Source organism: Agelaius phoeniceus, chromosome 16 (genome assembly GCF_051311805.1).
Source record: "Agelaius phoeniceus isolate bAgePho1 chromosome 16, bAgePho1.hap1, whole genome shotgun sequence".
In the NCBI taxonomy this organism is placed as follows: domain Eukaryota; kingdom Metazoa; phylum Chordata; class Aves; order Passeriformes; family Icteridae; genus Agelaius; species Agelaius phoeniceus.
The window spans coordinates 15,778,824-15,793,417 of record NC_135280.1 but is presented as its reverse complement, the minus strand read 5'-3'; the positions used below and the strand labels follow the sequence as shown (position 1 = coordinate 15,793,417).

At 55.3% G+C, this 14,594-nt stretch overlaps 1 protein-coding gene across 4 annotated transcripts in view; it reads right to left on the bottom strand.

The window, feature by feature from the left end:
• The window catches only part of LOC129127391 (ankyrin repeat and fibronectin type-III domain-containing protein 1-like), a 237,778-nt gene that overhangs the window by 175,792 nt on the left and 47,392 nt on the right, over window positions 1-14,594 (bottom strand). Inside the window, exon 1 of one of the 4 annotated variants that reach the window (XM_077186711.1) lies at window positions 13,544-13,644. The exons of 1 other annotated variant lie outside the window; for it this stretch is intronic. In XM_077186711.1, coding sequence (XP_077042826.1) covers window positions 13,544-13,629 — 86 coding nt within the window. In that variant the 5' untranslated portion in view covers window positions 13,630-13,644. Of the gene's footprint in view, window positions 1-11,680; window positions 12,682-13,543; window positions 13,645-14,594 lie in introns of those variants that run through there. 2 more of the 4 variants (XM_077186710.1, XM_054643961.2) reach the window with 2 other exon arrangements.

Sequence of the window (14,594 nt, the reverse complement as noted above, 5' to 3'; positions counted from 1 at the left end):
ACACAAACCCTTCATGGCAGCACTCACAAACTATGAGCTGTGGCTGTGTTTTGTAGCAACGCCTCCATTTCACCATTCACTGGAATGCAATTGGTGAACAGATAAGGAAATGCATCAGAGCCAGACACTGCCATTCATTTATTCAAAAGTATGTTGGTTTCATCGTTGAAAGAATCTTTTTTTCCAGCTCTGTTGCAGGCAGAGAATGTCATCCTCAGGCAAGGGGATGCTCCCTCTACTCCCCAGCCCAGGAGCACCCCATGGGGCCCTTGCTGGTGGCCACCCTGCCCTCTCTGTTACCCTCTGTCCCTGTGGTGCCACCAGACCATGCCCTCCACATCCTGCAGTGAGAGGAGCCCTGTGCACTCCCTGCCCTCCTGCTGCCCTGATCACATCCCACTAACAGGGGCAGAGCAGGGACCAGGCACTGGGGAAGGCTCTGGCCGAGCCCAGCTCAGACCTGCCGGAGCTGCACCTGCACAACAAAAAGTCCACAAAGACAAAAATTCCCTAGGGCCAGGGAAAGAAGTGGGAATATTCATGGAACATGAACATTTATCCTGCTCACTGTGTTCTCTCTGATAAATGGGGAGAGATGGCAGACAAAGGTGAAATTAATTCCAGCACAACAGTGGAACAGATGAGCATCCTCCCTCCTGGCAGCTCCAGAGCATGACCTGCATCCTCAGGGACCAGTGTGGTGACTGTCCCAGGGTCCTCGTGCTTATAGCCAGGCTATGCCATCCAAATGAAGCAGACAGGATGCCAAAGGCATCTGGGATGCTCCACAAGAGGCTCAGGGATCACTCTCCAGACAGAGTAGCTCTGAGGCTTACAGAGAAGGTAAGGTGTTTGAGATGCAGAAGGAAGCTCCTTCCAGGCTGACAGTCAGCTCATGAGCAGGACGTGACTCCCAGGGACACAGCAGTGCCTGGCCAGCCCCGAGGCAGGAGAGACAGCAGAGCATGGCTGGGAACACAGAGCCAGGCAGAGACACAGCAGAGCAAGGCTGGGAACACAGAGCCAGGCAGAGACACAGCAGAACAAGGCTGGGAACACAGAGCCAGGCAGAGACACAGCAGAGCAAGGCTGGGAACACAGAGGGAACACAGAGCCAGGCAGAGACACAGCAGAGCAAGGCTGGGAACACAGAGCCAGGCAGAGACACAGCAGAGCAAGGCTGGGAACACAGAGCCAGGCAGAGACACAGCAGAGCATGGCTGGGAATACAGAGGCAGGCAGAGGGAACAGCCCCAGGAGCAGCTCCTGGTTGGGAAGGACAGAGCCTCGGAGCCACCCCGGCAGAAGCCAGGTGACCTGGTCACCAGTCACTGCTGGTCACCGGTCACTCCTGTGACCCTGTCACTGGTCACTCCTGGTCACTGGTCACTCCTGTGACCCTGTCACTGGTCACTCCTGGTCACTGGTCACTCCAGGGACCTGCCAAGGCCACAACAAATGCCTCCCACTCCTCAGCTTCACCAGACCGGCCACACATCGTGCTCCAGCTCCCCAGCTCCCGGCTTTTCTTCTGTGGTGTTTCTGTATCTCCTTTTGTCTCCTCTGAAACATTTCAGAGACAAAAGCTAATGAAGCACAAGTAATGGATGACAAACATCCAGCTCAGACAGTAAAGGGTTGGCTAATTTACAAGATAAATAACGGAACTGCCTCCTGTGCATTTACAAACACCTTTCAGGGAGGATGTGGAGGGGTTCAGCATCACAGCCACCTCCAGCAGCCACCTCCTGCCCTCGTCCCTCAGCCCTGCATTCCCAAGAGAATCCCTGGAGCGGGACTGGAGCCAAGATGCTCCTGCACCACAACCCCCCAGCTCCTGGTCCTGTTCCCAGCCTCATGACACAGGGCTGCTCTCCCCTGTTGCTTCAAAATCCAAGTCACACGACAGAGGAGACAAAAAGCTGCTGAGATCATCTTGGAAAGGACACTGCTGCTCCTGACAACCATAGGGGAGATGCTTCAGGCCTGAATTTTATTTGCTCCAGCAAAGGAAGACGCTCCAGGCAGCTGGTGGAGCTGCTTGGTTTGCTTGAAATCCTTTAATTTCTGCAGCATGACCAAATTTTCCAGCACTGGAGATGAACAGGGGCCAAGCTGATCCATCTCTGACTATTAATCCCGGGCAAAAATACTTATTTGTATATGTTTTGGTCAAAAAGCAGATTTTTATACTCAATCATAGGCATGTTGTTGTTTTAAACCCTCCCTGAGCCCCACCTTTCAACCAGAGCCTTAGGCTGGTTTTCATTTTCCTCTGAAGCACAAGAGGCAGGTCACCACCATGGCCAGAGAGACAAGCTCATTGAACAGAAAAAGATTGTTATGCTCCCAGTGTATCACAGTAAAAATTCCTTAAAGAGAGAGTTTTCAGTGCAGGAGTAATGGGGGCTGAGGGCAGCTGGGAGCAGAGCTCTGGAAAAGCCCAGTAGCTGCTCATGGCTGGGATAATAAATTTATCTGTCTTGTGAGGGGAAGAACAGGAGCAAACAGCCCCAAAACAGCCCAGAGGAAGCCCAGCCTGGGCAGCAGCACCTGGGGACAAGATTGCTCCAGGGCAGAATCAGATCTGGGTCCCAGGCAGCCCCAGGGCCCCACTGCACAGCAGAAACTGACCCACAGGGCTGGGCTGGGGGTGCAAGGAAATAGAGCCCAAAAACCTCCTATTTCCAGCCAAGAACCCTGGCACAATTTCAGCTGCCTGGCTGTCTGGAGAATCACAGAATCATCAAGGTTGGAAAAGACTTCTAAGATTATAAAATGCAACAACCAAACCAGCACCACCTCCTTTTTTCATGTCCTCAGATGCCACATCCACACATTTTTTCAGTATTTCCAGGGATGGGGACTCTGCAACTCCTGTGAGCAGCTGCAGCTCAGCACCTGCAGAGGAAGGAGAGCCAGGTTCTGCCAGGGAAACACATCCCTGCTGCAGGAAAAACATCCCCTAAAATCTCAGCTGGAAGAGCTTCCCAATCTCCCAGTGAAGAACTTGTGCCTGCCCCATCCCTGGCAGTGTCCAAGGCCAGCTTGGATGGGATAGTGGAAGGTGTCCCTGCCTACAGGGTTGGAATGAGGTGAGCTGAAATCTCCGCTCCAGCCCAAACCATCCTGGGGTTCTGTGATAAATTGTATCTCTTTGTTCTTTAAAGCAACATAAAAATGCACTGGAGCTTTCCAGTTTTTCTACAAACATGGATTTGCAGCCAAAACATAAATGTACCAGAGACAGCCACACAAATCCTGCACACAGGGCAGGCAGCAGGGGACCGGAGCATCCAAGCAGCCAACAGGAACAAATGCCAGCTCCAGTGGCTTCCAAACACCTGTGGAAGCACATGGATGCTCCAGGCAGCAGCACCCACACCCACACCCAGGGGCTGCCTCGGGTGGGGGCTCTGCTCTGCTCCCCCCATGCCAGGGCTGCTGCAGCCAGGGAACCAGGAGGAGCTGCTCATTCCTGTCTGCATTCTTTCCATCGAAAAATCCAAAAATGCAAACTAAAAATATCTTGCATTAATTTGTATAATTGCCAACTATTCCTACAGGAAAAAGCATAGAATTTTTGTGAGGGAAAAAATGTTTTAATTATTGAAATAAGTATTCTAGTTTTCCCATTTGAAATATTCCCAACAGTAGCGTCCTTTTTTCCTTTCCTCTTTGAAATGCTTCTTCCTGGGTCTATAGAAAAACTCTTTTGTTGATCTATTCCCTCTCCCTTCCTCCCCAGCTCTCCTAGAGCTGGCTCAGCCCACCTCCTGCAGGCCAGCATCACCTGGGTGCTCTGCCCAGAGCAGCCCTCTCCTCCTAGGAGTGCTCTTCCCCCACCAAGGGGCTGTTTGAAGGACATAACCCACCCAAACCTCCCTGCAGGAGGGTGCTGGGCTCCTGCCCCAGGGGATGGACAGAGGATATTCTGTGCCCAGCCGCCTTCAAATCCCAGGGGCATCTCCTCCCTGCTCCCAGGCTCTGCCACCATCCCACGGGCACTCACAGCTCTGACACTTCCATCCTTCCACTGTCCCCACGTGCCATCCAGCTCAACGTGGTGCAAGGACACCAAGCCCCACCCCCAGGTGATGCTGATGCAGAGGGACACTTCCCAGGTGTTATGGGGCAGGCAGCACACCACAGCTGCCCTGTGCCTGGCAGGGCCCCCCCAAATCCCACCCCCACCTGGAGCAGACAGAGCCACCCCTGCCACCCAAGCCAGGACCTGGGCTGCCTGGTGTCCCCTTGCACCCTGGGGGCTCACAACAGGTGTCCCCCCACTCCCCAGAGACTGCCCTGCACAGCCAGGAACAGGCAGAGAAGGGCATCCAGGAACAACCCCGTTGGGAATCTTCCCCGTGCAGCCACACCTTCCCCAGAAGCTGTTAACATTCCCACTGCTGTCTGGAATCACTGTGGATTGCTGGTGCTTGTGTTTCCTACCTGCGCCCCCACCCAGCTGTGACTCAGTGCCAAAGCAGTGGGAATTAGGAACCCAAGAGCCTTTTGAGCAAAGTGTGACTCACAGGCCAAGGCCTTCTGCTGGAGGAGCCAGCTCTGCAGTCACGCTCTGTCTGTAACTCCCCTTCATACCAGTTTCACTCCCTTCCTCCCACTACCCATCCAACTACCACCCCAAAATAAAGGATGCCCATTCATCTTTTTCTGCCTAATCCAGGCAAAGATGAGCTTCAGATTGTGCAGAAACTAGGCAGCTCCCAAGTTCATCTCCTGTCCCAAAGATTGGTCTTCAAAGGAATCTGGAAGCCAGGCAGAAAGGGAAAACAGCAGGTTCAAGTCTTGTCTTTACCTAAAACATGGCCCCAAACCCCAGAAAGATGACCCTGAGGGCTCAGATGTGCTTTCAAGCCTGTCAGATCCAATACCACCAGCTCCCAGGCCACACACATATGCTCTTCTATGGGACAGATCTCAAACATCCCTCTGCACACAGCCATAGGAGCGGGTTTTTGAGGAGCAGGAGGAGGCAGAGGCTCAGAGCTTCCCTGGATCTGCCCACATCACCTCCCCCTGCACCCCAACAGCACAGGAGGGGACAGAGCCACAGCCCAGAGCGAGACCAGGAGCTCTGTGGAACTGAGACCACATCAGTGGGGCTGGAACTGGAAATGCACCCAGGTGTCCCCCAGAGCACAGAAACCACAGAGAACCAGGATAAGTCAAGGTTTGGGGGAGAGGCCCCTTGCAAGGATGGGTTTGATGGGGAGATTCTTTCTCCATGCTGCTCCCCATGCCTCTCCCCAAGCCCCCTCCTGCCAGATCCCAGGCATGGTGCTGCAAACAGGAGGGAGAACAAAGCCAAAAGGCTTCTTTAGGTTTAATATACAAAACCCAGGCAGCTCAAGCAAGCAACAAAAGCTAAATGTCATTTCCTCCTGTGGCACTGCCACTCTGCTCACAGTTGTGCACGTCTGACAGCTTGTCATCGTCAGGAGACACTGGGGACACAGCCTGGGGAGAGGCTGACACAGAGCAGAGGGGAGGAAGGCTCAGTCCTGCAGCCACACAGACACCAGCACCAAGAGAGATGGGGCACCTGTGTGAGCTGAGGGCATAAGTGACCCTGCCAGGCACAACCACACAGGGCAGGTGGGAAACAGCACAGAATCATGGATTGGATTGGGTTGGGAGGGACCTAAAAGTCCATCTCATCCCACCCCCTGCCACGGCAGGGACACCTTCCACTGTCCCAGGGTGGGGAGCCCTGTCCAGCCTGGCCTTGGACACTGCCAGGGATGCAGGGGCAGCAACAGCTGCTCTGGGCACCCTGTGCCAGGGCCTGCCCACCCTCCCAGGGAACAATTTCTTCCCAATATCTAATCTAAATCTCCCCTCTTGTAGTTTAAAACCATTCCCCCTTGTCCTGTCACTGTCTACACTGTCTGTAATAAGTTGCTCTCCCTCTTTTTATAATCCCCTTTTAGGCACTGGAAGGGGCTCTAAGGTCTCCTCAGAGCCTTCTCTTCTCCAGCTCTCAGCCTGTCTCCACGGCAGAGGGGCTCCAGTCTTTGGAGCATCATTCCAAACAAGCCTCACTCAGGAGGACACAGGTTGCCCTTGAAGACAGCCCCATACAGAGCTGTGCAGCCTCAGGCACCCCAAAACCTGTCACCACATTCCCAACCTCCAGCTGAATGAGGCTGAAGCTTCCAGCTCCAGCCAGCTCCAGCTCCTGGAGCTCTTTGCCTCATTCTTGCCCAGCCAAGCTGCAAAAGTGCTGGGCTGCCTGTTCCAGTTAAGAGGATTAATGGATGCTCAGCACCTCTGTAAAACAGGCACGGGCTGAGTCACCAACACTGGATTTAGGACTTCCAGCACCAGCACTGCCCACTTCCATGCAGTGGCCATGGACACTGATCTGTTAACAGGTTACAATGATCTGTTGCAGCAAAAAATGGGAATCCATTCAGGCACACACATTTTCCTTCTGGCATCTCAGCAGGCAAGGGAGGTGTGAATGCTGGGAAGTTTGGAGTATAAGTGTCACAAACATTTTATTGACTAATTCCAAGTGGAAACTTTCCACTTAACCCAAAACACTTCCAAGTTTTGCTACTTTTCTCCTTTAAAATGCAGATATCCTTCCATATGGACGTGTCATTTGGAAGGTTTTGTTCAAAATGTGCCAAAACCAAAGTAGGAAAAGGCAGTCAAACTCTCAGCCATGTAGGACAGCCCCTCAGAACTGCCCCTTTGGGCACCTTTACATGCCATCCCTACCTGTCTCATGCTGTGTGCTGCTAACACAGGACCTGTTCCCTCAGTGCAATTTCCCAGCCCCAGAACTTGCCAGTTCCTCCCGTCCCCCACCACAATCATGTGCTTGAACACAGATGTGCTGTCAGAGCTGAGGAGGTATTTTTAAGCACCCAAAAACAACTAAGCACAATCGTGCCAGGAAAACATTCCCCACTACCCCTCCCCACCTCAAAGCCCATCACACTGCACAGTGAGGACATGAATCAGGATATCAGTGTGGAACAGATCCCTAAAGGAGAGGAGGGAACAGCTCCCCATGGCAAAAAGCAGCTCCTTGGTCCAGCTTCCCACAAGGCTTGGGACAGGCTCTGAGCCTGGGAGCAACAGGAACACCTGGACCCACCTCGGCCCCCAGGAGTGCAAAGATGACCCCAAGCACCCCTTCTTCAGCTGGAGATCATCGAATGACAGGGGCAGAAACAGGCCCAGCAAGTTGGAATTTTTATGTAATTTAATTCTTACATAATCTAATTCATTGTTAATTAACACCGACTTCCAGCTCAGGTACTGAGAGGAAAAAGGCAGCAGAACCCTAAAGCTGCCACCCTGCAGGCCCAGCACAGCCAAACTCCTCTCCTCCTCCTTTGCCATGCTGAGCTTCTCTGGCTTCCACCACAGGCCACCCCAAGCCCCTCTCCTGGAGCCCACTGAGGATGTAGGGTCTTCACCCTCAGGTTTTTGGGGCTGTCAGGTCTGCCACCTCCAGGGCTGAAGGTGCCCCCAGGAGCAGAATGCAGGATCCAAACCCTGGCACAAATTTCCCCCTCTATTCCCACACCCTCAATATCTTGTTTTCCATAACTAGGCAGTGATCTCCTGAGGAGCTCATCAAAGCCCCTCTGTGGGGACCCTGTGGGGCTCTGGGGACCACAGAGAATGGGAGAGGTCAAAGAGGGAACAGAACTTCCTGAAGCCAGGGAACAGATCTATCTCAGAACAGTCCTGGGCCAACAGTGAAAGCCACTGAATCAGTCCCCAAATCCCTGCCTAGAGGAGAAATTTCTCTCAAAAGCCACCTCTGGATGGGACTTGAGATTTTTAACGACTTTCAATTGGAATTTTTAATGATTTTTTAAATTAATTAGTTACTGTTGCAGGTCACCTCTGTGGTGATAGAACTGGCCTTCTCAGGCAGTTCTGCTTTCCTGCATTGCACCCAGACTGAGAGCAGCTCCAAGAGTGTCCTTGAGAAATTCCCCCACACCCATTAATTCTGACATGGGATCCCTGTCCTCCCAGAATCCATGCAGGCCCCCAGGGTCCCAGCCCAGCGCTCTCCCAGCCTGGCTCACTGCTAAGCAGCCCTGCAGCCAACAGCAGCCTGGGAATGGCCATCATGTTCCAGAGAGTTCCAGCCCACCCTGGAGCCCCCCTGGCTCGTTCACAGTGGGAAGGGCTGTTCTCCCAGCCCAGCAACAGCACAGCAGCACAACACTGATGTTCTCATCCACTTTGCAAAAGCTGCAGGAATCCAAAATCGGTTGTCCAGACCTTTCAGTTTACAAACAGCTCACTAAAAGAAGAGCTAATTAGTATAACTTGCCTTTCCCTTCCATTTCTCCCCCATTCCAGAGCAGAGCCTCTGTGCCCTTCCAGACAACACACAGAGCTGGGCACAAGCACCTCAAGGCTGGCACTACAAAATAACACAAAGAACATCCCCCCAGACCTCAGCAAGCACCCTGAGTTCCTCCTGTGCTTCTCCCACAGGCACCTGCACCCAGTTCTGCAGACAAATCCTCATATCCCTGCCATGCCCCAGGCTCTCATCCCTCACCAAGCATCCTGCTCCAAGCCTGTCACCTGGAGTTTTGCCTTCATCCATCACTGCCCCTGCTAGACAGAAAAAAAGTTGCTGCAAATAAATCAGCTGCTCCCCTGGGCTGGGCTTGGCTGGGGTGTTCACTCACACTGCCAGCCCCTGTCCCAGCCCAGCAGCACAGGGGACACCCTGATCCCCTGGTCTGTCACACCTGGGGCCTCCCAGCCCCAGGGACAACCATGCAGGTGATTGATTTAATAACAGCAGGCAGCAGTGCCACAGCCCCTCCTGCAGCACAGGGCTCAGGCTGGTGGAGCCTCCAGCTGATGCAACGCAGAGGGACAAATCAGGACTCACTCTGTGCCACAGCTGGGGGCAGAGAGGGGGGGCAGGGGCTGAAGAGCTCCTGCAAGCAGCACCTTTGCCCAAAAGCACCTCGAGTGAGATGATCTCCTGCCGGTGCACAAGTCTGAGCTCACAAATTCTCAAGCCCAGCAGACTTACTCATCCCAGCTCACTCATGTTGCCTTATCTGGAGGCGTAGTTTAAAAATGCAGGAATATTATTTAAAACCGTAACTGCACACCTGCTGATTTCTGTTAGGTCCTATGAGAATGCGTGGGACCACTATATTTAGAATTTAATAACTCCAGTCAGTGAAAGCTCTCGACTGAGTACCTGCCTACGTCTGTTCCCTGTGGTCCCAGGGGATTATGCAGCCTTGGGAAGTGTGGTGGGAGCCTGGCTGCCCTGAGCAAGACCAGGGCAGGGCTGTTAGACATCACCCTGCTGAACCTGGGATGCAGGACCTCTGACATCTCTATGCATGTGGGAACGTGGGAGATGAAGGTCTTATCTCCATGCTTCACTTGCCCACAACAGAGTGAAGAAATTAAGTAAAAGCAGAAAGTTGATCAGCAGAGATGGAAGAAGCACCATCTAGAGCAAGGGCAGGACCAGACATTGCAGCAGCTGCATTGTGTTGGCTTTTGGATCTCAGCCATGGAGATTTCCTGGGGCTTCTCAAGGTACAGACATTGGGGGGGCAGCGAGGAACAGGCAGAAAGCTCAAGCAGCTGGGGTGACAAGTGAAACTGATTTCAAAGCATCCCACATTTCAATGAACACTTAGTTTTACTTTCATAATCAACCGCGGCAATTGAGGGAATGGGCTCGGTATCCACAGGTGCACTTGAGCCCTGTCACTGTGGGGGTCAGGGACACCACGAAATCTGTCCACACACTCACATCCAGCCCAGAGGAGCTGCCCTGGAGCACCTGCATGGCCCAGGGGGCAAAACAAGAAGAGCACAGCTCCGTGCGACTTGAGCTTGGCCTCAGCAGAGCAGCAGGCACACACAGGATCTGTGCTTGGGAGAAGGGGTCCACCAGCCCCACACGGGACTAAGCCCTGATGGGCAGTGGCCTTGGTGGCCACAAATGATGCACAGTGAGCCACAGTCCTGCATGAGGGAACAGCTCAGACAGACACAGAATGGTTTGGGCTGAAGGGACCTAAAAGCTCATCCTGTTCCATTCCCTGCCATGGGCAAGGACGCCTTCCACCAGAGCAGGCTGCTCAGAGTCCCACATCCATAGCCAGCATCCCCAGGAAAATTTGTTACGTGAGCTCCACAGCATCAGTGCCACTTCTGTGTGGCTCACGTCCCAGAGCTAGGAAGGCACCACGACATCTCCCATTGCAGAGGAAACCACCCAGCTCACCCCAAACCCCAAGGTTCATGACAGTAGCACCCTGTGCATGGGGGTGGCACCTCCTCCTCTCCCTTGGGCTAGGCATTGGCACACACTTGGCTGCACACAGCAAATCCCAGGCGCGCCCTGTGCCCAGCAGCACCTGGACAACAGACCTTCCTCACACCCAGCTCCACAGCAGGACAGCAAAAACCCAAGGGCAGAAGCCAGGGTTTCTGTCCACAACGCCAAAAAGGAGCAGAACAAAGCTCCTGGCTCTGCCAGGAATGTTTCCAGAGAAATGTGAGTGGGGAAGAGGCGACTCCTCTCCAGCCACCGAGGGAAGAGGGGAGGCAGTGGCGGCTGTGCTCGCCTCAGTCTCAGCAGCAGCACAGGCAGCAGCAGGAGGGCCTCCAACTTCATTTGAATCTGTAGATATTTAATTACCTTTACAAAGTGCTCAGCAGCCAGGGAGGAAGGTAAGCAAACACCTTGGTGTTATTTTGTGCCCTGTGTGTCCCTACACAGACCTACGCCCCACAGCAGCAGGGAGGCACCGAATGCAGGTCAGCAGGAGATTCGGGGATGCACTGCTCAGGCTGAGCCCACACAAACGGGGAAGAGCCCAGAGCAGCACTGAATTCTAGCTCTGTCCTACATGCTGCATGAAACATCCAAGGAGAAGCCACCCAGGCACAGAGCAATTTTCTTAATTGCAGGAACTGTGTTTACATGCAAAACAAGGATGTGTGCAACCCCCCCAACATAACTCTGAGCACTCACATGCTCCTAGAGAATTTCCAGTCAGCCCAAAAGCCACCTTCCCCATCCCCACTGTGATCCCCTCATCAATCCATACCCCAAACAAGCTGCTGATGAGCCGTGTGTCTGTCTGTCCAGAAGAGCTCCCCTCTCCACTGCCCAGACCCTTCCAACATGACAGGAGGCTGCATCAGCACCTCATACACACAGATTCCACTTCACCTGAGAAGCCACTTCTTGCTGCCCCTGCAGAGAGACTTTGCATGGGGCAGGTGGAGGGAAAGGCAATTTCGGTGCAATGACATTGCTCCTCTGATGAGGGGACAGTGCAGTGGCACAGCAGAGAGTACCAGGCAGAGGAAGGCAGGCACAGGTGCGTGTGGTCACCCATGAGACACCCAAAGTGTGCCACCAACACCTGGGACATGCCCTGGGCAGGGAGACAGATGCCAGGTCACAGAGCCTGCCAGAGACATCCCACAGTGAAGAGCTGTGTGGGAGCCCCAGACAGGAATGGGGTGATGCTCCCAGGGCCCTCAGCTTGCTCCCAGCCCCCTCCCAGCCCCAAGAGAGGTAAACAGAAAGCAAAGCACCGAGGATCGCACATGCCATCCCGCAGCCCCCGGGCACACACGGAGGCGCCAGGACAGTCGGGTCACTGCCACCCCGTACCTGCACTCGGTGACACTACAGCAACAGCTCCCGCTCCGCCGGCCCCAGCGCCTGGAGCGCAGCTCCGGCCTCGACTTCCTCAGGCTGAAATACTCCGTCAGCTTCCCAAACGAAGCCATGGCTCCCGCCGGTGTCCCTGCGTCCCTCTGCACGCTCGTGCATGCTACACCCCAGCTGTGCCCGCTGCCCCGTGCACTCCGCCAGCCCTCAGCCCCAGGAGGGAGCGGGGCCAGAGGGACCCAGCGCAGGGCAGGAGGAGTTCAGCCACCACCAGTTACTTGGACAGTCCACAGCGTGCTCCAGCGAGCCCTCAGATCTGAAGGGTGCTAAGTCCTGTCTCCCTGAGCCAAGCGCAGGTCACAGCTCAGGGCAGCTGGCGACTGAACGTGTATTTCATCTGATGCTGCAGAGCTGAGTGAAGGAGGAAGAGGAAAAATTAAAAGTGCTCACTGGAAAGAGTCCCTCGGTAGCACTGGCACAGGTCTGCGAGCCCCCACGGCGAGTGGCACGGGGCAGGTGGAGGAGCTGCCCTCTGAGTAGGTGGCCCAGCGTGGCTGTGGTGGCCCTCGGATGAGGAAGGGGATGGGGTTTGATCTCAGAGGTGATGAGAAACTCCAAGAAATCAGATGTTCAGATGAATTTCCAAAGGGTCTGTTCTTACAGCGTGGAGAAGATCCCTGCTTGGTCTTCCCAAGGCTATTCAGAGTCCACCAGTTTTCCTCCCTCCCTGTTTTCCAGAGCAGAAGGCACCCTCAGCTGCCAGCAGCACCTACCTACCATGACTTTCCAGCCTGTCACCAAACACCTGAGCCCAAGGAGAGGGACAGGCATTTAAAGTAAACGAGGCTGATCCAGTTAGAGGTCACCTGTGAGCTCTGCTCCCCACGCTCCAGCACAAAGCCTTTCCGCAGCAGACAGCAGACACGGGGATGCTGCGAACCCGAAGGGAAATCCTCCTGCCAGCCCTCCCCTAGTCAGGAGCACTTGTCTCTGCATCCTCGGCGCCTGACGCCAGCTGGGCGGAGAAAAAACAAGGGCTTCAGAAAAAAACACCCAAACCTTGCTCCAGCCCCACGGAGCAAAGCCAGATCAAGTCAGTGAAGCATATCCAGGGGAAGGGGTGTCTGACAGCAACTCCCAGCCATGCCGAGAGAGGAAACAGCAAGGAAAACTGGTGGTAACTCAGCTGGAAGAGCCCCAGGCTCCCTGAACACCCTTTTATCCCTCCGGTGTGGATGCCATGTTAAAAAATAACCTGCATTCATTGCTATTTCCCTGCTTAGAGCCATACCCTGCAAGCAGCCCCCTCGCCACCAGGGACGGCCATCCGCTGCCGAAAGCCCTTCCTGACCTCCACTTCCCTCCTCCCTTATTTTCTTTCTTTTCCTGTAGACTCAGGCTCAGCTTTCCCCTTGGAATTAAATGCCTGAGCAGCCGGGTGCGCCCCGCGGAGCACGGCCCAGGGACACCCGGGCAGCCGCCCCCGCCGGCTGCGTGTGACCGGCAGAGTCACCGGCAGAGTCACCGTCCCCGTCACTGTCCCCGCCCGCGCTTTTTGGGGGGGATCATTCGTTTGCACCATCCCCACTCCCTGCTCCCCGTTCCGGGCGCTGACATGCATGCCGGCTAACGGAGCCAGCCGCCGCAGACCTGCACACAAAGCAGGGGGCTGGCCATGCTCGGGGGGGGGGCGCGGCCATGGGGGCCCCTCCAGCACCGCCACCGGGCAGGGACACGGTCCCCGGGCACCTTCTCCTCCCTGGCACACACGGGGAGGGAGAGCGGGGCTGCGCCCCTCTCGCAGCTGGGGAAATAAAGCTGCTCCCGCACTGCTCCGCACAGACACCCTCCCCCGGCTCCCACCTTCTCCCTCCGATGGGCTCCGCCGCAGCCGGGAGGGGTCCAGGGCGCTTCCCCGAATCGCTGGGTTTGTGCCGAGGGCAGAGCATCCGTCGGCTGGCTCCGGGCGGCGCAGCGAGAGCCCGGAACACTGTCACCCCTCTTATCTGCCATCGGCTCCCCGTTACCGACCGCGGTGAAATGCAACACTCAAAGGAGGTCAGAGGAGCCGGAGCAGAGCGGAGGACACGGGGAGAGCAGAGGGGGCCGGCAGGAGGCAGCGGGAAGCAGCCGAGGGGGAGATCAGAGAAGGGGAGGCAGAAAAGGACAAACTCTTGTTTGCCTGCTATGGAAAAGGCACGGCAGCGGCTCTCCCGGAGGAAACTGCGCCGAGGCACACACACCTTGGAGTGTGAGCAGGACAGCGGAGTCACCTGGCAGCGGTGATGTTACCTGCTCCTGGCTATGCCGAGGCAACAGGAGAGGGGGCTGGACAGGGCAGCAGGAAGAGTGGAGAGGAAGAGCGGCGTTAATTTGAATCCCTCACTTCCCCCCTTCCTCCCACCACCTGGGAGGGCAGAGGAGCAGCGACGCTGCCCCAGGGATCCTCCTTTGGCATTTGCAAAGCAAAACTGTTTGGGGACAAAAGGGCAATTTGGAAGACTGCAGGCACAAAATCCAAGGAGCAAGGCAGACTTCCCCAGCACTCCGGCTGCACGGGGGACACCCTACAGCCAGGGAGGGACACCACAGATTCCTGAGTACCCTGCGGTGGGGTCAGGCAGGAGCCACAGCTCTTGGCAGGGAGTCAGGCTCCCTACCAGGCTGCAGAGCTCAGTCCGTGAGCCCAACAGTGCCAGCACTTGGAAAACAAACAGGAGGAAATGCCACCTTCGTGAAACCTCTGGATAAGCTGGGGACAGTGGCTTTGAAGGTACCAATGCCCGAAAGCTCAGACAACTCCACAAACACCTCCATCTGTGCCCAAAAAGGGGATTCCAGCCCCACAGTCCCCCCAGTGACCCTGGACCAGGCTGACTGGGACCCATCTGGCTGAAAGCACACCCAGTGCTGG